This window comes from Rhipicephalus sanguineus, chromosome 10 (assembly GCF_013339695.2).
Source record: "Rhipicephalus sanguineus isolate Rsan-2018 chromosome 10, BIME_Rsan_1.4, whole genome shotgun sequence".
Taxonomy (NCBI): Eukaryota; Metazoa; Arthropoda; class Arachnida; order Ixodida; family Ixodidae; genus Rhipicephalus; species Rhipicephalus sanguineus.
The window spans coordinates 135,128,692-135,152,711 of record NC_051185.1 but is presented as its reverse complement, the minus strand read 5'-3'; the positions used below and the strand labels follow the sequence as shown (position 1 = coordinate 135,152,711).

At 48.7% G+C, this 24,020-nt stretch overlaps 1 protein-coding gene across 1 annotated transcript in view; it reads left to right on the top strand.

The window, feature by feature from the left end:
• The window catches only part of LOC119372477 (sodium- and chloride-dependent GABA transporter 1), a 1,056,622-nt gene that overhangs the window by 487,397 nt on the left and 545,205 nt on the right, over positions 1-24,020 (top strand). Inside the window, exon 2 of the mRNA XM_037642952.2 lies at positions 4,895-5,026. Coding sequence (XP_037498880.1) covers positions 4,895-5,026 — 132 coding nt within the window. The remainder of the gene's footprint in view (positions 1-4,894; positions 5,027-24,020) is intronic.

Here is a 24,020-nt window from a genome sequence, read left to right as displayed (position 1 = left end):
ATTTTTCGCCGCTCCTCTTGCACGATTTCTCGGATCGTCTCACGCAGGTCGGCGGATCCTTGTGCTTGAACGTCGGCGTAGCTTGTGGCCGAGAAGCTGCGGTTGTATTGCCGTGTTCGCAGCTCAAGCGTTTTTTCGATTGTCGAAGCCCCGGCGAGGAACTCGGTGACCGTTCATACTCGGTGACCGGCCAATAGTTCATGTCGATGGTCCAGTGATAGATCCGGGGACACAGAAGGGTGAAAAATGACTGACTGCGGAGGTGCCGCAACAGCGGCTCTCATGGCATTCAGCTGGTGGTGAAGTGGGGCTTCAGCGAACTCCAGAAAGCGAAGCAGGTCAACGGCATGTATGCTTCCCAAACATTCCCCGCGAAGTAGACGAACGGCCGAGGAGCGCAAGTTGGCAGTCGGCATGATGGTAGCACCGGATTCAACGGTGAGTACGGCAAACGGCAGTCGTAGGGCGTGGCGGCGGAGAAACACCTCTGACGGGGCGAACAGGACAGCGCCGTCAGGAGCGGCCGGACAAGTCAAGGCGACAAGGGTGGACGTGTTTGGGGCTACGTCGGTGTCGGCAGCAATGACAAGTTTACATGCGTCAGATATGGTAGGCCCCGAAAGAGAAGATTGCAGCGGCGTAAGGGCGACTTCTGCTCGGGCGGAATCTATGATGGCGCGATGACGCGAAAGGAAGTCCCAGCCGAGGATAACGTCGTGAGAGCAGGACGGCAGCACGAAAAACTCAATGACGTAAAGTTCTCCTTGAATATTAACGCGCGCGGTGCACACGGCTGAAGGTGCTATGAACTGCGAGTTCGCAGTGCGGAGCATGAGTCATGAGAGCGACGTGGTCACCTTTTTTAACTGGCGGCAGAGGCTCTCGCAGATTACGGAAACGGCGGCCCCGGTATCAATTAGCGCTTGGGCCGTGGTCCCTTCAACATTTACGTCGATAACGTTTTGCGGCGAAAAAGACGGAGGCTTTGGGCAGTTCGCTTCGCGTGCAGTTCGTGCCTCCGGAACTGCAGCGATCAGTTTCCCTCTTGCACAGCGGGTCGGCGGCGCATAGGTGACAGGGAGCATCGTCGAGGGGATGGTGACCGGTGGGTGTCGTTGGGTCGTTGATCATCACGGGAATACTCCGGTGGTGACCGGGACGACGACGCGACCGGCCTGCCGTCGGCGTCGAAGTGAGGAGGGGCGTAGCTTGGAGGCGACCTGAACGACGACGCAGCTGGCATGCCCACGGCATCGAATGTTGGAGGAACTAAGCGACAATGCCGAGCGACGTGGCCGGCGAGGCCACAGGAGAAACAGATGGGCCAATTGTCCGGGGTTCGCCACGCGTCGGAGCGGCGGAAAGACGGAGCCGATGGGCTTGGGATGGGCTGCGACGAAGCATACGCGGATGTTGGCAAGACACGGGGTGGCATAACTGGGGCGAGGTGGAGCGTAAGGCATAGGCTGTTGATACGCGGTGGTTGCCAAGGCATGGGACGGCATCAGTGGTCGAGGTGGAGCAGAGGGCAGAGGCTGTTGAGGGGGCCGAGCAGCAACGGCGGCGTAGGTAAGCGGCGCAGTGACGGGTGGTTGTTGAAACATGGGTGGGAGAGCCTCAGCAACTTGCGTCCGAATGGCTTGTTGAATGCCCGGAGCCAGAGAATGCGCCGGCTCGTGAGTGAGCGGCAGTAAGGACAGCTGGCGCGCGACTTCTTCACGGATGAAGTCTTTGATCGTAGGATGGAGAGTCGGCTGAGCGGCCGGAGGGACAGCTAGCTGCAAACTGGAGAGCGTGTCGGGGGTCGGGAGGGCCTCACGGGCGATCGCACGCTGCCTGCGCAATTCGTCGAAACTCTGACAGAGTGAAACTAGCGCAGCGACTGTGGTGGGATTCCGCGCGAGCAGCAGCTGAAAGGCGCCGTCTTCGATGCCCTTCAAGATGTGGTTGATTTTGGCCTCCTCACGCATAGCGGGGTCGACGCGGGTGCACAGATGGAGGACATCCTCGATGTAACCCGTGTAGGTTTCACCAGGTTGTTGTGCACGCTGACGCAAGCGCTGCTCGGCGAGAAGCTTGCGAGCCGCAGGCCGTCCAAAGACGTCCTTGATAGCAGTCTTGAAAGCTGCCCAAGATGGAAGCTCGGCCTCGTGGTTGTGATACCACAGTTGGGCGATGTCCGCAAGGTAGAATTGCACATACCCAAGCTGCATTGAACCGTCCCATCTGTTGCTGGCGCCGTCTTTGTCATACCTCGACAGCCACTCGTCCACTTCCGATTCACCGGAGCCCGAGAAGATGGGGGGATCCCGCTAAGGATACACGGCGCCACAAGTGACGTGGACAGCCGAAGGGCCAGGCTGGGAAGGAGTCTCGGTGGCCATGTGGGTATCACGAAGCGGGGGAAGCTTACGGGAGCGAAGATCCAGGGTCGTACGGGAAACCCACGTACCTCCACCAAATGTCACGTGATTTATTCACGTACAAACTGTTAGAACGCCGAGGGACGTCAAGGGCCAAGATCCAGGCAAGCGCAAGCTCGGGGCGCGTGGCTGTCGCTCGCACTGTGGCTTGCTTTCTTGGCTCTTCGTCGTCGTCACGTACTGTTCACTACAAAAGAAATAAATCATCCCGCAATGATCCGCTCCCGACCGAAACGGCAGAGGAAAACGAAAAAGGTATTTTGTGGGGAAAAGCTTTTGACGTCTTGCAGGTGAGTGACCTTGTGCAGAACCCGGGGTGGCTGCGAAGCTTTGATGGTGGCCTTGGCCTGAAATTTTTAGACACGCCTTAATTCGTGTCTTATTGAACGGCCTTTCCCGTTCGTGGCTTCTGCGTGGCTTCTGCCAGATCTATCTGCGAAATTTCGCACGCACGAAAAACACCGGCCATGAAGAACCAATATCACACAATGCACATGTGCTGAACAAACTACTAAATATGTTGTGGCGTACATATCGGTATAATGTATGAATAGCATCAAATTCCAGGTCGTTACCTTGCTTGCAACATTTTCCATACACGCTTTTGTAAGGACAAACAGTTGGACTGCACAAAGCTGACTCTACACGAGCTTGGTAGTGCCTTCTAACGAAGGTTTTCATTTATTTCTTTTGTATGTTTATTTGGAAAGCCTGCCGTGCTATCTTAACATGTAAGTCGTCGCGCTGCTGAGATCAAGGAGGCGGCGTGTATTCCCGGAAGTGACGACTGCATTTCGGTGAGGGCAAAATGCAAGATTTAGATTCGGACGAGCTTAAAATGAACGGAAATGCCATTTGTGTACGTCATGGCTCGTAGAAGACAACGCTCAAACCTCTTGCAGCAAAATCTCCTTACGCATGCTCTGTGTCGTCCGTTCTCTTCTAACGAGTACAGCAGATTTCGTAGGTGATGGTGTTATAGCACATCCGAAATGCGCTTCAATGATCTCCTACCTTGATGGTACATCAGTGCGTGCGCGAGTCCGCCTACCTCTGCAGCTCCTAGGCGCCAAGACAACTACTTATGCGTGACTTCCCTCGGCCGTCGCTCGTCGGAGTTGAAGTAGCCAACGCTTCGACACTTGTCCACTTCGAGGCTGCAACTCTTCAAGGCCTTAAGGAAGACTAGCCAGAAGTACATTTACAGCGCAAACGCGAAGACGCACCACAAACAAAGCAACGACACACACAAGCGCTGTGTGTGTCGTTTCTTTCTTTGTGGTGCGTCTTTGCGTTTGCGCTGTAAATGTAATTCCAGGTTTATGAACCAACTAGGCCCCAAATAAGTTTTACTGAAGGCTAGCCAGCTCGGCTCCAATGATCTCTTCAAGCTTCCCCTGAACTTGTGCTTCTCATTCGACCTCGAGCTGCCATCTGGTAGCTTCCTCTTTATTTCCGATTGTGAAAAGACTTCACCGTTAAGGCGCTGGTTGTGGTTTGGATTCCAGGGCCAAGACGAATATTCTATCACCTGGGAATATTTGTTTATCAGAAATTCGTATGGGTTTTCTTTTGCCGCAAGCTATGTTTAAACGACTGAGTGACGTTGTTTGACCTTTCAGGAGATTCTTTTTGGTCACATGAGATCAAGCGACAGTGGCTCGTAACTCGCGGAACATGCTATGCACGCAGGCTATGGGGCGTCTATCTATTCAATATATACACATGCGTCACCGCTGGCACTCTCGTGGGACGAGCATATAAGAACTCAGTCTAAAGATGCACCGAACAGAAGGACAAGCACAAATATGTAAACTTGAGAGAATCAATTTTCTCCGTTAGATGAATCCGCGCTTTAAGACAGTGTGTACTCCATTTTTTTATTGGGGGGTGTAGCAGGGCGGGCAATAACCGAGATATGCAGAGCATTTCGAGAAAATACTCGAAAATAGGAGAAGTGCGCCTTTTGCCCTCTGCCTTCATAATTACATCTTCTGTAGCGGCCTAACTCACAAGATGACTGGAGACATTGATTACGGAGGTAATCATGAAACCTATATTAATTACCTTTTTCAGTAGAATTATCAGACAGTCTCGTAAAACGGGATAACCGCGGTCGTTCATTCAACGAGCGCCTTGGCGCTTTCAAATATCAAGAAATCTACAGCCAGTAATTTCTTCGGAGAGATAAAATCTGATCAACTATGCCAGTGAAACCGCAACGCCGAGGAGTGCCACACTCTCCAGAGGCGTGAAGATATCGCATATTTCTGTTATTGATGAACATTTTCGCGCACATTTTTTAAATCACCCGCAGTAACGATGGCAGAAAGCTGGATTGTTTTGGTTATCTTTGTTCGGTATTGGGAAAAGGGGAGTTTATAACTTTCATATTTTGATTTCTTTCGCAGAAGCTGCGCATGAAGCGCGTTGTTCTCCTTTGCGTAACAACCGGTATGCGCTTTCCACAGGAGCGTTCTTGGTTCCGTACCTGCTGACCTTATTCCTGGCGGGTATCCCAACGTTTTTCCTTGAGACGTCGCTAGGACAGTTCCTGAGCATTGGAGGCCTAGGCGTCTGGAAGATATGCCCTGTCTTCAAAGGTAAGAGCTGTCTTTTCTCCTTGTTTTATGGCCAACGACAGGCAGCACCACTATGCAAGATTGTGCATGTGTTTCAAACATGGCCGATTCACCGGTTGAGCTTCACAGCTATGTTTGGAAACATAGAGGTGCCTTGTTATTTTCCTCACGCAAAACACGATACCTAAAGCAAAACGCTCGAAATCTGCTAAATTCAAGTTTATCTTGGCCCGAAATAGTGTACATTGCATTGAGCGTGACGGCAAGAAGCGTTTAGAACACACCACGGAGATGGATACTGTGGAATTTCACTGTTTTCCACGCGAGAACACAAGACGCTGCTTCGCGTTCACCCCAAAGTACATGTCGATGTTAGTGTAATGCTAAATAGGAGTGAGCTATCAAAGGCTTTCAGTTTCTCCGTGCACATCTTAACGTCGCTGGTGTACTGGAGTACCGGATAGCGTTTGCCGTGTTACAGGAAGGTAAGGTTTAGGAACGCTTTAGCTTCCCGCACGTAAACGTTTACCTACGTGCGCAAACCGCTGAATATTGACGATAACTGCATTTAAACAATATTTAACTTACCTCTGATAAGATTCAACACCGCTGCGTCAAAATCGTAATGGAGGTTCCTAGCGTGTACGGTATTCCGGTATACGCAAAGGACTGTGCAAAATACCGGATTACCGGACGATGGTGTCGACACCCTGTGATGCATCGTGGAAACACAATCATAGACCCGTTTTTCTTCGCCTAAAAATTTTGAGGGGCAAAAAATCCTCCAGCGACACTCACTTTTAACTGAGTGTGATAACCGGAATGAGATAGTCCGAGGGTGTGTTTTTGAAAACTCACGCCCATTAGTTCAGGATGCCATGTATGCAATGCATTAGAAAGGTATACATTACAAAGGTTAATTAGTTTTGAATGGGTGGAATCGTAAGCGAACAATTGTTTATTAGCACGATGCTAGCTGCAAAAGAGTTTGTCAAAACAGGCTGATGCTTTGCATGGTGTTAATGTCCCGCAGAAGCTTGCTAACATCCCGTGTATTTAAGGCGTGTCGCATTGTTTAAAAAGATAGGAAAGAATGCCAATGGAAAAGTAGTTTTCTTCTGCTCCTGAGAAACTTCAAAAACTGCAGAATGACGAAACCCAGTTCCGCTCGCAATCCAGGTTGTAAGAAGGAACATAAAGAGAAGGTCATCGATTGTGGGGAAACAGCGGAATCTGTGTAGACAGGCTGCTGCTGCTGCTGCATCGATTGTGCGGAATCTGTCGTGTACAGAATGCCTAATGCCTATTTCAGGTGGCAAAGCCTATGTAGGACAGAAGGACACACACGCACACACACACACACACACACACACACACACACACACACACACACACACACACACACATATATATATATATATATATATATCAGGGCTGGGCAGTATCGCGGTAGTATTTCAGAGATACTTTTGAGTATCTGTATTTCTGTATCGAGATACATTTGAAAAATGTATTTGTATCTCAGTAGTGAAATACATTTACGATGTATCGTTTGTATCGCGATACTATGCCGGACACGAGCAACTCGTTACATTTTTCGTCGGAAATGAGTTGAGGCGTGTTTCCAAGGGGGGAATGAGGTTTTTGTTTGTTTCTGTGCCAAGACAAGCAAAGGCGCGCCGCCGGTCGCTGACAGAAAGGGTGGCGATGGTTTCTCCTCATGCACAGAATGGCCCATGTGGTAAAGCACGCGACGCCACAGACAGCAGAATCGCGGAGGCAGTGTTGTCGGCCTCTGCGGACGAAAGTCGCTGTCTCGCAAGGCCAGTGCAGCACGCCTAATTTTTTCGGGTGGCAAGTGATTGCTTCGTGATCCCCCGCGCGGATACCGCCTTGGACCACAGGCTTTGCAATGCTTCGCGTGCGTTCAGTTCTCAAAGCGGCGGCACTTCGAAAAGCAGTTCTCGTTGTCGCGGCGGAAGTGACTAGAAGATGGCTATCTTTGCCGCGCTTTACGCCACCTCTCCAGCGTGTCGGGGTGCGTTCCTAATTGATGACAAGCATGAAACTGTCTTTTGTGGTACCAGGCTCGCCGACCGCCGGAGCCGACTTCGCCTGTTGCGGCTTGCTAAAATGGGTGCTGGTAGCGTCGGTGGTGGGGACAGCTTTATCGAAGAGTGATCCTTTCGCCCCAGGCGACGAGTGCTTGCTGTAGTTAGTGATGGGGCGCTCTGAGTAGCTGTCCCTGTTTCCACGCCTGTTTAGAGAGATGGCAGGAGCGACTTGGGAGGCCTTAAACCCTCTAACCCCCAAACAACGTAATTTTAGGAAGCCAATGTTTGATTTTTTTTCGTAGGTAATTATGGCCGGCCTGTATGGGCAGCGGAATCCTCAGCCGTCTGGCCCGGCGTCGACCGGGAAAGACCGCTGAGGATTCCGAAGGTGGGGACCGACTTCGGCTTCTGAACAGTCAGAACAACCCACGTGAGGGCGGAAGTGTTTCGGTATCTAGATGACCCGAGAATAGATATCGCCACGCTGCAGGGCTACCCGGCTTTGAAGGCAGTATTTATCCACTATAATTCGAATTTGTGCTCGTCTGCAGCGTTATAGAGAGACTTTTTTTTTTCTTCTTTCGCAAGTCTTGTGCTGAGGCCGACCCGACACTGTCTAGAAGACAGCCTATTTGAGATGCTCACAGAGCAACCTTCTCAGCAACGCAGATCTTATGTGCAAAATAAATGCATACTTTTTTTTCAATTCACTGGTGTTCATTAGTGATTCGAGTGATTTGCTTAAACTGTGCTGTTTCTAGCATAGCTCATTTTGTTGTCAACAAGTATGTCGATTTCGGTGTCTAACGCTTGTGACTCTTGCTGTGAAATAGTGTACTTTTTATTCAGTTGATACGTTTAATTATGTCATTATTACTAATTATGTACTTTGTAGCCCCCTCCCTGTTTAATGTCTTAATGGCACTGAGGGTACTGTAATAAATAGATAAATGAACCGAAAGTATCAATGCGCTGCAACTTTACTTAAAACGTTATGCTGCACTGTCTTTGCAGAGTATGAGCATCCTTGAAATGAAAAAAGTATTCCAGTATATGTATTGCTGTAACTGTATTCCGGAATACTTTTTTCGTCTTATTGCGAAGGTATCTCTGAAATATCCCGTTACGTTAAAGGCAAATGTATCTCAGTATCTGTATTTTAGGCTTCCAGTCAATGTATTTCGATATCTGTATTCCGGAATACTTTTCCGAGTATCTCTGCCCAGCCCTGATATATATACACATTGACGTTTCGAGTGATGCAAGAAACAATTATCACGTGATGACGTCACCACGGCGTCACAGATCACCAACATTCACAACTGGAATGCCGACGACAAGCTGCGCCACGTGTACTTCTACCTGGAAGAATCAGCAAGGACATGGCTCGAGAAGCGGGAGCCCACACCTCGAACCTGGGATCTCTTTTGGAGTGCTTTTTTGGAGACGTTCACGAGCGTCGTCCGAAAGGAAAGGACCGCAACCTTGCTGGAGACACGGGTTCAACTCCCGAAAGAAAACGTGCCCGTCTTCGCGGAAGAAATGACCCGGCTGTTCCGCCACGCTGACCCCAACATGCCAGAAGAGAAGAAGGTTCGTTTCCTCTTGCGAGGAATAAAGGAACAGCTCTTCGCTGGACTTATGAGGAATGCACTAAATACCGTCCATGAATTCGTCTCAGAAGCCACGACCATCGAAAAGACGCTGGAAATGCGAACCCGCCAGTACAACCGCGCTTGATCCAAGACAGCGCAGCGGTTCAAGCCATGGACTCCGACGATTTGCGCGAGACCATAAGGGCCGTATTGCGCGAAGAACTTCGCCAAATGTTCCCGTCGTTCCCGTCGAATGTTCCCGTCGTGTTGATCTATGTCACGCCTGTGCTGTGCAACATTTTCCTTTGTAACATAGATCAACACATGGAATCCGCTTTGCTAAATGACAAGGTTTTGAAGGTGTTTCGTTCCGTTGATTTTTTATTTGTTATGACAAAACGACCAAGTTGGGCTTATTCTCAGTGTGTGACCGGAGTCCTAGACACTTTTAAGGCTCTAGGACAAGAGCTCAGGTTTACTCATGAGCGGGCTCCCCGCTGGTGACAAGCTTCAATTTTTAGATATTCTTTTCACGATTAACGAAGACCATATCTGTTGGATGTATCACCCTCGAGTTCGGAAAGAATTTTTGCCATTTCATTCCGCCCATTCGAAGAATGTGAAGACAGCAATAGCGACTGCTAGTTTGCAGATGGCTCTAAATAGGTCCTGCTCACATGCACTTAAAGAAAGCTTTGGACTGCAACTTTCTAGACTTGTTTCCGCGGGTTACCCTTCATTTCTTTTAGGATCTGTTTGCGAGGCTTTATTGAAGAAAGTTGGGCGTGATGTCAGTGGTGCTTCTCCAGTGAATGATAAAAATAGGCGTCCCGTCGTCATTCCCTACATTCACAAGGTATCTCATTCTTTGAAAAATGTGGGTTCTAGGTACAATGTACCGGTAGTGTTTTCGGCTCCGAAAAACCTCTCTCGTATTCGTGCTCGTGTGTCGTCAGATAAGAGTCTTGGGTGTGGGAAAGAACACACGGAGAAGACGCGCTTTGTGCAATGTGCAACGGGTGTTATTTGTAAGATTCCTTTGAGTGGCGGCCGGATCTACATCGGCCAGACGTATTAATGACCGACTAGCACAGCATGCCCTGTCTATAAGGAATGGGACCGGATCTCATTTGCCACATCACTGTACGTCTTGCACGTGTAAACCACTACTGGGAAGCGTGTGCATTTTGCGGAAAAGCAAAGACAAGGTGGCAAGTGAATAGGCTGAGGCTATGTACATACAGAAAGCTGGCGATCTGTGTGTCAGCGTTCGTTCTGTAACTCTTTATCAAAATGAGTATAGTTTTTTGGTTGATAGGTTTTGATCAAGCGGTGGTATCAGAGATTGATTTTGCTTCTGTGGTGTTGTACACATGCTTGAGGGTTCTTAAAGGAGTACTGACATGAATTTTAAAATTTTTCGGATTGTTGCTCTAAATGAAAGCACGGGTATCGAGAACCCTAAAAAGAGTGTCGTGGTGCCTGGGGATGCATTGCATATATTTTTAATATCGCTTCTTTCAACCAGCAGTTTCGGTTTCGGTTTCGAGAGGGCGGCTTCATAGTGACGTGTCAAGTCGGCCCGTGACGTCACGGGCAGACTGCAACCCACGAAATACGCACCTGCTGTCCTTTGCTGTCAGTTGAACGTGGTTCATGATGAGTGAACTGTCGTCCAGTGCCTCCGACAGCGATTTCTGTGATTTAGGCTGCATGCAGAAGCCAGATTTCGCAAACCAAGTGAGCTGACTTGAAACGTCATAGGGCTCTCCATGCGGCGAAGCTGCCTTGCAGATGCTGGGAGATGAAAACTTTAAAATCAAACTTAAACATTAATACGTGTTTCCCGGATGCGGTGTGGGGAGAGCGTTAACACTACATGCCAAGGAAACCAAAAACGTCCGTTTTGCTGCACTTCAAAATCGTGTCAGTACTCCTTTAAGCTAAGCTTTCGGAAGAATAAAATTTAGTTGCGAGTGTGTGCTTGTCCGTGTCTTACGTGGCTTCTACGTTCATGTCTTAACATTTGCGCCATCAATTGAAGTTCAACGAATATAGGCACCTCAACATTGGTACAACGGTCACCTACATACACGAATTTGTGGACGCCAGCAATGCTTTCGCCCTCTTTGATGCTACCGAACCTGCTTCGACGGATCGACGAAACCAACCAGATTTCGACATCAACCCGAGCCTCCCGAAGCACAAGCAAGACCAGCTAAAAGCCCTGCTGCTACAATTCAAGGACTGCTTCTCGTCGTCATCAAGTATTCGATATACCCCAGTCGCGAAATATCACGTCATAACAGAAGAAACTGCCCGACCAATCAGTCAGAGCCCGTACCGAGTTTCGACGCGAGAACGCGAGGCCTTCAAGAAACAGGTCGACGAAATGCTACGTGACACATCATCCAGCCGTCCAAAAGTCCGTGGGCGTCACCTGTGGTGTTAGTGAGGAAGAAGGATGAAACCCTACGCTTTTGCGTCGACTATCGTCGCCTAAACGTGCTATGTGTACAATTGTTTGTATGAGAGTATTAATTTCGTGTGTATATTGCGCGCGTTGACTACTGATTGATTGTGATTTTTTTTTCCACTCCTGCATGGGCTCTGATTTGAGCCTGCAGTATTCTGTAAATAAATAAATAAATAAATAAACAAGGTCACGAAGAAGCGCGTGTACCCTCTCCCACGAACAGACGACGCCCTAGATCGACTCCACAACGCCAAGTACTTTTCGTCGATGGATCTCAAGACAGGCTACTGGCAAATTGAAGTCGACGAGAGAGACCGAGAATAGACTGCCTTCATAACACCAGACGGCCTGTTCGAGGTCGAGGTCATGCCCTTTGGTCTTTGCTCGGCACCCGCGACTTTCCAGCGTGTCATGGATACAGTACTCGATGGCCTGAAGTGGCAGACTTGCCTCGTGCACATGGACGAAGTTAAATTTGGGTCGATGGAGGTGATCCCGATGGTTCGTATGATCGTGGCGACACGTTGAAGGACTGGACAGGCCCGGTTGTTCAGATCCTGGCAAACTTGAGTTTATTTACACACTTTTACACTTGATGACAAAACAAAGGCCGGGGCGGCCACTCTACAGCTCTCGCGACAACTGGGCTGGGCCCGCACCAAGCGTCCAAGCCCTTAAGAGAATATCTCTAAATCCTTCGTCCCTGGATCAGAGTCGGCGCCAAGCACGACCTCTGTCCCCTCCTCAATCTCTCCGTCGAGCACCAAGCTCTCCCTCTCTCCTCTCCTATTTCTTCCTTTAAGTCCACCCTGTCTCGTCTGAGACCGCCTTACGGAACCAACCCTTTTCGATACTCCACCATTGAAGCAGAGAGCTTTGTTTCTCTCAGAGACGTGTCTCCGCCTCCGCGTTCCCACGCTTTGCTGCCCTCACTATGCGGCAAGCCAACTAAAACGCCATCAATCACATACACAGTCAAAGTACACTGAAATACACCCCACCAACGTGCCCAGTTTACAATGCCGTCTCGAGCCTTGTCTGCGACAAGATGCCGCCGCCTGTTGCAATTACTGCAAAACCACGTCGGTGCTCATTCAGTGAGAACCGTCGCGACGGCGGCACATTGTATGCATTGTCAGTCTCCGTGAGATCGCTTCCGCCGCACGGGTGAATCCGCCGCGAAAGGAGCGGTCGACAAAAGGTCGCGGGGTTCGGCTACAAAGGCGCGGGTAGAAGCGAACGGCCTAATGGCCCTTCTGAGCGCCCCTTTTCCGTCGGGCGCCGTCTGCGATTAGTCACCGTTGATCCGTACTGGTGAAATCTTCCCCCGAACATAACTGACGACGTCGTTGTGTTTGCCTCAAACTTCGACGAACACCTACGGCGGCTTGAAGCTGTACTACAAGCAATCAAGAGCTTCGGACTCACCCTGAAGCCAGAAAAGTGTCGCTTTGCGTACGAGGAGCTCTTGTTCTTGGGATACGCGATAAGCAAGTCCGCAGTACGCCCTGACCCATAGAAGAGAGTCGCCGTCGCTACATTCCCGCCACCTGTCGACAAGAAGGCCGTGCGTCGATTCTCGGCCTGTGCGCCTATTACAGGCGGTTCCTCAAAAACTTTGCTCGCATCGACGAGCCCGCTTCGCCAAACCTCACCACGACCGACGTCGAGTTCAAGTAGGAAACGCCACAAGAGGAAGCATTTCAAGAACTAAAACGATGCCTGCAGACGCCTCCGTTACTCGCGCATTTCGACGAATACGCCCAAACAGACCTGCACACCGACGCAAGCAATGTACGACTCGGCGCCGTTCTTGTGCAGAGGACTGACGGATTGGAAAGGGTGATCAGCTATGCTAGCCGGTCGCTATCAAAGGCGGAAGCCAAGTTTTCTACGACAGAAAAGGAGTGCCTTGCCATAACCTGGCCTACATCAAAGTTTCGCCCCTACTTTTACGGCAGGCCCTTCAAAGTTGTGAGCGACCATCACACCCTGTGTTGGCTAGCTAACATGAAGAACCCTTCAGGTCGTCTCGCACGATGGAGCTTGAGACTTCAAGAATTCGACGTTACCGTCGTTTACAAGTACGGAAGAAAACACAATGACGCCGACTGCCTGTCTCGTGCCCCCGTGAACCCGCCACCGCAAGGCGACCAGGATGATGACTACTTTTTGGGAACCATAAGTGCCGACGACTTCGCTGAACAACAGCGATCCGACCCGGAACTCAGAGGCCTTTGGAATACCTCGAGAGCAAGACCGCCGTCGTTCCAAAAGTATTCAAGCGACCAATGGCGCCGTTTTCCTTACGCAACGGCGTTCTCCAAAAGAAGTGCAGGCTGCGCAAAGCCACCCTCGGCACACAGAAGCATGAAGTAACGTATATCCGCGAAATCCGCGAAATAAACGTCTGCGTTTAATTAATGTTAACGCTAGAAGTATCGTAAATAAAACAAGCTCGCTAGAGATACTGTTGCTTCAACATGACCCCCATATTACAGTTATCACTGAGACTTGGCTTCGCGAGGAAATTAACGATCAAGATGTATTTCCCCCTTGCTACAATGTTTACCGAGTGGATAGGTCTGCTAGGGGAGGAGGTGTGGCAGTCTTAATTAAAAATCAGATTGAAGCTGTCGTTTTAGAAATAATACCTGCGTTGTAATGCTTGCGCATTAAGGTATCGCTTTGGGGCTATAACTTCGTACTTTGCGCGACTTGTAGGCCCCCTGACGCCCCCACTGAATTTTTGCATGAACTGCGTTGTTTTATGAATAAATATTTTTCTTGTTGGTGACTTTAAATTGCCCGGTGTAGACTGGGTGCGCCTCGACTCTGGGCTTCATCACAGTCGGGATGTTAACATACGTTTTGATATCATGTTAACCCATGATCTCGTGCAAGCTGTTCTTGAGCCCACACGTGTGCGAGGTTCTTCGTCCTCAGTTTTAGACCTGGTTTTCTTTGCTCGCAAATTTGTTGAATTCACAGTGGTGGTCGAGCATGGGCTCTCAGATCACTATCTCGTCTACATTTCCTTGCTACTTGCTTCCTGTACAAAAACTAAAAAATCATCTGCCCATTTTGTCAAAGATTATTCTCGCGCAAACGACGCATGTGTGATTCATTACTTAGAAAATTGCTTAACTGATTTTGACGAAAATAATGTGAACATACTTTGGACTCGGTTCAAAGATATGTGTCCTTTTTGTATAGACAATTACATACCAAATAAGAAGAAACGAGCACACAAGCAAACACCATGGATCAATCGTAATATTATTCATATGAAGCGCAAAATTAAGCGATTAAAGAAGGCCCATGCGCACTCAAACTTGATATCCTAATTGCAAGGCGAGCTTGCACTTGCGGTGCATAGTTCGAAAGACTATTACTTTAACTCATCTCTGCCAAATTTCATTAAAAGTGACCCAAGTAAGTTTTGGAATTACATTGCCGAGAAGAAAAAACCAATATCAAAAATGACAGTGAATGGACAGATGGTCACTGAAAACATAGAACTTGCCAATCACTTTAATACGTTTTTTCACAGTGTTTTTTCTAATTCTGGTAATTGTTCACACAACTGTGCAGTGCCGCAATTTTCTGATATAAATTTTATATCGGAGCCGGGTGTACTTAATATGCTGCTAAATCTCAAACCCAAATGTTCCAGTGTACCTGAAAATATCCCCAATTTGTTTCTTCGTAGATATGCAGTACCTTTATCAAAGTTTCTTGTTATAATATTTCGTACGTCACTGTTGTCAGAATTACCGAGTGAATGGAGGACAGCCCGCATTGCACCAATTCATAAGAAGGGAGACCGTCTTCGCGTAGAAAATTAACGTCACCATGCTGCAAACTTATTCAACATATTATCGCAAAAAGCAAAACTACATATTTAGATCAGCATTCTGTTTTAACTAATTGTCAGCATGGATTAAGAAGAGGGCATTCGACTGTCACATAGCTGATCACTGTTGTTCATTCTTTTGCATCAACTCTTGACAAAAACGGACAAATCGACATAATTTTTCTAGACTTCCGGAAAGCCTTTGATACTGTCCCACACGATAAATAATTCTTAAACTTAAACATGCAGGAATTCCGGGAATGTTTATTTCTTGGGTTGCTGCATATTTGTCTAACCGGAATCAATTCGTAGAGATTAATGGTGCAAAATCTGGCTGCCCTCCACTCACATCGGGTGTGGCGCTGGGCAGTGTCCTCGGCCCTCTTCTTTTTATTATATATATTAACGACATTGTTAACATGGTTGAAGGTGGTGTGCAGATTCGATTATTCGCTGATGATTGCGTGCTTTTTAAAGATATTAATTCTGTCAATGACGAAATTAGTTTATTTTGTAGTTTAAATAATATTCTTGAATGGTGCATGTGCTGGAAAATGACACTAAACACAGACAAAAGCGTACTAATGCGAATGACTCACAAGAAATCACCTTTGCTTCATACGTAAAATTAGGGTCATCCCCTCTGCACGAAGTAACCCAATATAAGTATCTAGGAGTCACCTTTAACAACATATTAACATGGAATGACCACATTAGTAACACTTGCACCTCAGCCTTCAGAAAATTATGCCTCTGGAGGCACAAACTTAAAAAAGCCCCTTCCTATGTAAAATTGCTATGCCATCACACCCTAATCAGAACTAAACTGGAGTATGCATGTATTGTTTGGGATCCGTATACTAAAACTAATATCAATAACCTCGAGAGAGTGCAGCGAAAGGCAGTTAGATTTATATTTAACAAATTCTCAAGATTGGATTCACCCACAGAACTTATGAAAACTAACCATATTGAACCACTCGAGATGAGAAGACAACAAAAGATATTGGAATTTCTTAAACTGCTTTACACGAATAATTCACCACTAGAGTCATCTCTATATCTATCACCCCTATTAACCAGACCCACACGCCACCATAGACAAGATGCATTAACACCTTACTTCGCGAGAACAAACATATTTAAGAATTCTTTTTTCCCTCGCACAATAACCGAATGGAATTGTATAATCGAATCAACATCATAATCCTCATTATTATTGATTTGTTTTATAGCGTTTTGCCGGACATATTGACTCTATTTCTGTAATATTGTTTTGTTTCCTTTGTTCTTTCCAACTTTTTTGCCAGACGTGTTCAGTGTTGTACCATTTTATTGCCCTCCCTGCTTGGACTACGTGTCCGCACTATTTGATAAATAAATAAATAAATAATAAGAACTCACCACTTCGAGCCAAGTACCTTCTCGTGGTGCCTTCAGAATTGTGACCAGAATTCCTCCAGGCCCTGCACGACGACCCGACAGCAGGACACCTCGGTGTTTCCTGAACGCTGGCAATAATACAGGAAAAGTACTACTGGCCGCGCCTTGCCGCCGACGTCACTCGCCACGTAAGGACATGCCGAGACTGTCAGCGACGCAAGACACTGCCAACAAGGCCAGCGGGCTTTCTTCAGCCGATCGAGCCACCTCGGCAACCGTTCCAGCAGATCCTGGGGCCGTTCCCAACGCCGACTAGCGGTAATAAGTGGATCGTCGTAGCTACCGATTACCTGACCCGCTACGCCGACACAAGGGCCCTACCGAGTGCCGCCGAGGTAGCGAAGTTCTTCGTTGAAGACATCGTTCTGCGTCATGGTGCCCCAGAGGTCCTCATCACCGACAGAGGTACGCCGTTTACTGCGAAGCTAACTCAGGCAATCTTGAGGTACAGCCAGACAAGCCACCGCCGGACAACAGCCTTCCACCCTGAAACCAATGGGCTGACCGAGTGACTAAATAAGGCCATCGGCGACATGCTGGCCGTGTACGTTGACGTCGAGCACAAGACGTGGGATGCCATCCTTCCGTACGTGACCTTCGCATACAACACCGCTGTGCAAGATACGACGCAGGTGACGCCTTACACGTTGGTCTACGGAACGACGCGCATTGCGTCGAGCAACGACGCTCGACGCAATGCTGCCAACGGCCACCGACGAAGACAATCTCGACGTCGCTGCTTATTTCCAACGCGCCGAAGAAGCTCGACAGCTCGCCCGCCTGCGCATCAAGAACCAGCAGAGGGTCGACCGCCGCCACTATAATCTTCGACGACGCCACATGGAATACCAACCTGGTGACCGTGTGTGGGCTTGGACGCCGATACGCCGTCGGGGACTTAGCGAGAAGCTTCTTCGGCGATACTTCGGGCCAACAAGGTGCGTCGACGTCTCGGCGCCCTAGACTACGACGTTATCGCGGACGGCATTACGAGCTCTCAAAGGCGCTGTGCACGATCTGAAGTCGTCCATGTCGTGCGCCTTAAGCCGTTTTCTGCGCGTTAGCGAACCTGAGGACTGTACCTTTTGCTTTATTATTGTAGTTTTGCTTGTACTTATTGCTGGTAATTTATTTGACTATGCACTTGCTTTTTTTTACTTCTATGTTCTGGTCACAAGCATCGGGACGATGCTTTTGCAGAGGGGGCAATGCCACGCACACTTCTTGATTTATTTTTATGTATTCGGGTTTGACCAGGAAAGACTGTTAGCAACGCTCGACGCTGACCGTGCCGCAGTGTTCGAGAAGCTTCGCGATTGTAGTAGATCATTTAATTAAGATTGCGCGCAGTACGCGAATAGGCTAGATTATACCGGAGCATGCACGGCCACCAGTGATAAGACTGGAAAGTTCGATGCGTGATGTATAAAAGACGGCGCGTCCCAGCCACGAGCAGGTTATCGACGGCCGACGCCCAGTTCGCCGCTATTAGTGTACAGCGTGTATTACTGTAGTTTGAGTTTTGGCTTCCCGGCCACAAGTTCGGCCAAATAAACAGTTTGATCTCGACACGCCGACTGCTGTCTTCATCGACGTCACGACCACGTGACAATATGGTTAACCAGCGAAGCTGACGCGTGCGGCCCCGGTGTTAAGCAGTTGGTTAATCTCGACGTTTTACTGCAACCTTTCTCAATTATTGGTATGATTTGAGCAGCGAACTCTATCGGTCTTTTAGAATGTTGAGGATCACGTCGAAGTGCTTGTTGACGTATATCGCACACGCCTCAGGATCATTGTTTCAAAGTTCGACGCTTTCGAGGAACGCCATTTCCTGCACGAACCAGCGTTGCGCGTTGTCGCCGTGTACCCTGATGCGTTCGAGCAGCTCAGTTAAGCGGTGCCAATGAACCTCCTCCTTGGGTTCCTGCCAGCAATGGACCGCGTTTGGGCTGAGGCGCGGCTGCTAGTCGTTCCTCGACGACGTTGAGCCTGGGCAAATGTGAAGGCATCCGTGGGTAAACGTAGCCGTTAACGGGGCTTAAATTTGTCATAATGCCTTTGGAGCAGCTGGGGAACCACCGCATCAGTACCTCCATGGCATTGTTCCGTTGTTGTTGAGACCGGATCCCGTCGATCGTAGCCAGGTTGTTGTCGAACGACAGGCGGTCGCAGACGTCGCAGCCGCAGCCGAAGTTCCGGTCGTGAAACTCCCGCCGAAGCGGGCGTTCGCCCCGGGGAACACGTTGCCCCATTACCATGTTGGCGCTACTCTGCCGGCACTGCCGCTTCCTCGCCGCCTCCGCCAAGCATCCGCCCGCCATGGCGCGCATGCTTGGTTCCGACGGAGAGACGGCGTCACTGACGGCGCAGCCAATGGCGCGCGCGCTTGGTTGCGACGTAGAGAACGACGGAACTAACGGTGCAGCCAATGGAGACCATATCAAAGCATATGGCGAACGGTTTTTCGTTTCGCCTAGCCTTATATAGCTTTCGCTTTAAAAGTAAAAAAACCAAAAAAATAGAGGCCTTGCTCTACCGCGCCGCCAGCGGCTGCGGCTTCACGTCGCTTTCGTACGCATTCGCTCTTATGCCCACGTTTGTTCCCCTTCAATTCCAGCTCTTCTTCCCCCGAGCGAAGGGCACGCGTCCGTCTCACAGCGAGTACAAAGGGTACCTGCTAATAATAGCGCTTGCGCGGTGTTTGCGTCACGATACAAAGGGGCAGAACGATTGGCGCGAACTGCCGCCGCCGAGTACACTAGTGAAGAGGCGTTGGCGAAGCGTGATGAAAACCTTGTCTGCGCTTTGTTTCGTGCGCGCACGCGATCTGCCAGAACCTAGCCATTACAGCCTCGCTGTAAACACTAGAGCACGCTTTCAGCAATGAATACAGCAAGAATTGGTCGCAGCGCCCCACTCACCAGCAACTGTATTTGACAATTGACCAGCGCTGTAAAATTGTCCTGTGACACTGCAAGACTAAATGTTGCGTACAGCTAACAGAATTGGCCCCGGCCTTGACTTTGCTGAACGAATTCGCATCAAGGAGATCAGTGAATTGCTTCGACTACCGGGACTTTGAGCTTAATCCTGAGCTTAGAAAAGTGCCGTCTTCAAAAATAGGCAAACCTGAGCAGTCCCACGGATGCCTTTTTAGCGCTCTTGAAACGTCGGCCGAAGCGGCAGTGGCAAACGGACAACCCTTTTAATGTGAAGCTTCTTTTCTATTTACGTGATTTCCACAAAAATATGTCGCAAGACGTATCCGAAATGAAAAATTCGGGAGATCCCACTTTTTGTGGGAATCGGCTTCATGCGAAGCAGTTAGGGAGTACCCCATCCCCCCCCCCCCCCACCCAAATCTTTGCGGAACGCGAAATTTCCAAAAAAAAAAGGTGTTTGATCCCTTTGTAATAGGAATTCGAATACCACGAAAGTAAAGCGCGCTCTTACAGAAATAACTGAACTGTACATTGATATAAGGGAGTTTGTACAATGTATATTGATGTCTCATAGCTATAGCACCGTTTAACGTGGATGCACCCACTTTGATGATTGGTGGTAGATCTCCATCCCGACGACTAACGTCCATGTTAAATGATTAAACAGACCCTTGTGCTAGCTGTAGTAATTAACGGTGAAAGCGTAATCAGAGAACAAGGTGTGATAGCCAGAAGAGCGTCGCATATTAGACGCAAAACTTGGTCGCCATCCCGCGGCATGTTAAAATGCGATTGAACACCACGGGCGGACTACAGAAAAAAAATCACAGCATATCCACGGAGTGAATGATGATGAGTGGGCGAAGCTGCGGAGGTTCATCGGTAAACCGTGAATCTTCCGTGAATTCTGCCCAGTACATCATCACCGACGTGAGATCGGGCGCGTTTATACTAAAGGTTCGATGAGAGTTATGACGATTGCAGCTCACTTTAATTTTACATGTACGCTGTGAATTTTCATTGTTTAGAAAACCATTGCTTTAGAAAACATCTGGCGTCTTTCGTTTAGCAGCTGGCGTCTTTTCGTTTTGCTTTAGAAACATCTGGCGTTCTTTCGTTTTGCTTTTAGAAAACATCTGGCGTCTTTCGTTGGTTTATTTCATCTATCAACGGCGTTTTGAACAAAATTTTTATTGTTTATTCACGCACAGGAGAAATCTCACCAGGCACTACCTTGGAGGTAAACAATGGCTGCTAATGGGAATGAGAGACAGAAGAAGTCGGCTTTTAGCTAACACTTACACTTCTACTTCTACTAACGTTTCCTACTGGAACATGCCAATGGCTGGTAATGGGGAATGAGAGACGGAAGAATTCGGCTTTTAGTTAATGCGCACGCTGCGAATTTTTTATTGTTGAACAACACACAGGAAAAATCTCCCACCGGCACCACCTTGGAGGTAAATATCTGGTACTAGCGTTACGACTGGTTACGCACTACGACTACGAGGGACGAACGGGTGCCGCTTTAAGGAGCTTCGCCCCTAAAACGCAAAGCGCGTCGTGCCGCCCCGGTAGCCCGGCCGCGATTTTTCTCGGGGCGAGCGCGTGAGCGGGGAACGCGGTGTTACAGCCAGGTGAGGCAGGCGCGCGTCGCACAGCTATTTTTGGTTTGGATTAGCGTGATGCTATGAGCGAGGCCGTCGCGTTTACGACGCTTGGGCTAAGATCGCCACCTCGCGGTGTGTTAAGGCATTGACAGAATTGAACTTCTATTGAAAACGCGCCGAATCGGACGGACGCGTAACGCGTTGCAGGTGCTAATCGCAGAGGCCACAGTAATGACGAATTACCTTACATTACCGCTCCCAGAGGAAAACACAACCCCGCCGACCGGGAGAGTGGTAGATATAAAAGGCGCGTTTGTACAGCGTTTAGAGTCTGTGACCGTGGCGCAGTGGATAGCGTGCCCGGCATCTGTTGTTGCGGACCGAGCGGTCGTGGGTTCGATGCCCATTGGCGGAAATTTTTTTCTTTGACATCTGATCGTGCAAATTCTTGGTCTTGGTGAACCCTGGCATAAAACACTTTCGTGTTAAAAAGCGGTATTCCCGCTTTGTCTGAGAACATATCCTCCAAATAGATGTTCCAGCCTGTAGTAGTCCTTGCAACCAACGCAACAACCTGCTAGGTTAGAAGCGCCGTGCACTAACAGAGCAGAAATTCGCATTTAAAGTGGAGCTCAGGTTCCGAAAATTTTTTTGGGCGGGTGTACTTCTATGCTGTATTTTATGGCTTTCCGTCACAAGGTGGATCGTCGTGCTTTTGTAAGTGCAGTGGCTGTATGTGCATCGTGGGCGTACCAGGCACGTCGACAACACTGGCGTTTCAAGGGTAACTTATGGAGAGGCGTAACGTCAGCCCTCACGTTACAGTACATGGGTCAGTATTATCGAAACTAAATGAACTTTATGGTGCAATCGTGTGAATAGCATACGTCACTTTCGTTGATGTATTCCTCCGGAGAGGAGCAATGCTTCAATGTAGTTTGCTGAATCATAGGAATACAAATGTAATGTTTATTAGACTGCTGTAAAAGCGGAGCCAACACTGGAACCACAGACGTTAATCTGATATGACGCCTGCACCGTAGGAGTACATATCTAGTGTTTATTGCTTTCTTGTGAAATTAGATAGCAAGCACCACAAACACAATCGACGTTGCACAGACATGACACCTGCAGATGCTCTTTTTCCAAACTCGTTTATAGACCTGGCGTGACTCTGTGGTAGAACACCCGACTGCCACGCAGAATCCTTGGGTTCGATTCCTGCTGGGATCCTCATTTTCTTTCTATTCGTCGGCTCAAAGATGTCGGTGTCAGTTTTTCTTAACGCTCTCGCATTTAAATTAGCAATGTCTGGTCTCGCCGCTCCTGGGTAGATATAAACTGTCAATCACTTGTGGCGCATACCCGTACACCGCGGCCGATTAAAAACGGCGACATGAAATCCTGGCTCCGGCGGTTACCCGTAAGACGGCGCGCGCAACAAATAAAAGATCACAGCATCTTCCTAAATGTGAATCATGACGAGTGGCGAAACACTCGGTATCGTACCGGTATGTCACCGTACGTCACCCGCGCGTTGCCACTGCGAATGTAAATTGAGTGACATAAAGAACATATATATATATATATATATATATATATATATATATATATATATATATATGAGGAAGGAAGTGTCCTTGGATCCAGTCGAATCAATGCTTTGCGAAGTAGAGGACGTGCAACACGAAAACTTTTTATTAATCCGACGTTTCAGCCGGGGACCGGCCTTCATCAGGGAACGTCGGATTAATAAAAAGTTTTCGTGTTGCACGTCCTCTACTTCGCAAAGCATATATATATATATATATATACCTACGAATGTATTTATTCCGTGCCTTTTCAGTGCTATAATTCGCATATCGTCTTGAGTTCTGGATTCCGTTTTCCTTTCATTATTACTGCTGTGTGGTCTGTGACGTGGATAGCCAATGGTCAAACTGTCAGGCACGACACCTTCCACGTCGCACTGTGCGCAGCCTTCAGAATTGTGTAATAATAATAATTAATATCTGGGGTTTAACGTCCCAAAACCACGATATGGTTATGAGAGACGCCGTAGTGGAGGGCTCCGGAAATTTCGACCACCTGGGGTTCTTTAACGTGCACCTAAATCTAGGTACACGGGCCTCAAACATTTTCGCCTCCATCGAAAATGCAGCCGCCGCGGCCGGGATTCGACCCCGCCAGAATTGTGTAGAGCCAGATTTTTTAATTTCGAAAACACAACGCTTTTATTTATAATTAGACTTCATTTTATTAAAGGGGCCCTGCAACATCTTTCCTAGTTATTTTGGAATAGTATATTTATTGACGTATGACTCTTCACGAGTCATATGCCGCAAAACTTTTTCGAATCCGTCAAGTCTAAGTGGTGTTACCAAATTATAGAGTTCACGTTCCGCAGCTTTCTCCCTCGACTCAAGGCCGCGAGCGCGCGGAAAGCTGCGCGGGGCGTGAAGAGAGGGAGGGCGGAGGTGCGAGGAGGCGCCGAAGAGTTACGTCAGTGCCGGCGGCATTTTTTTTCTTCATTTTTTTCTCTCTGGCGTCTCGGCGCAACCACGTGGTCTGTGGCGCCACTTCCGGTCGGCTTGCGTGGTCGTCGTCAAGCGGAGCCCATCGCACCGTGTATCGCGCGTGCTTGAAAACTGCGAGTCGGTTTGGTAATGTTGGGTGTGCACCTCGAACTGCCGTAGTGTTTTCATCGCTCTGCCAATCATGGACGCAATTCTGCGTGCGCGTTTGGAACGAATAACAGCTGAGATGGGTTTCGACCTACACTCCGATACACCGCCTCGTCGCACTGCTCGCGCTTGAATCGTATTCAACACAGCAAAGCTGCGTGCACCCTTCTCCCAGTGGCGGTACTTCGATGCTGTTTGCTTTTCGAATGCGGGCGCACAGCGAGTGCGGGCTGACAACAAAGAACTAAAGACTAGATGAAAGGATCATGGGGCATCGGGCCGGCGCGGACCCATCACCCGGCTGTCTGCAGCTACCGTGAAAATGCAAGTCTGCTTGGTTGCTGTGTCGCGG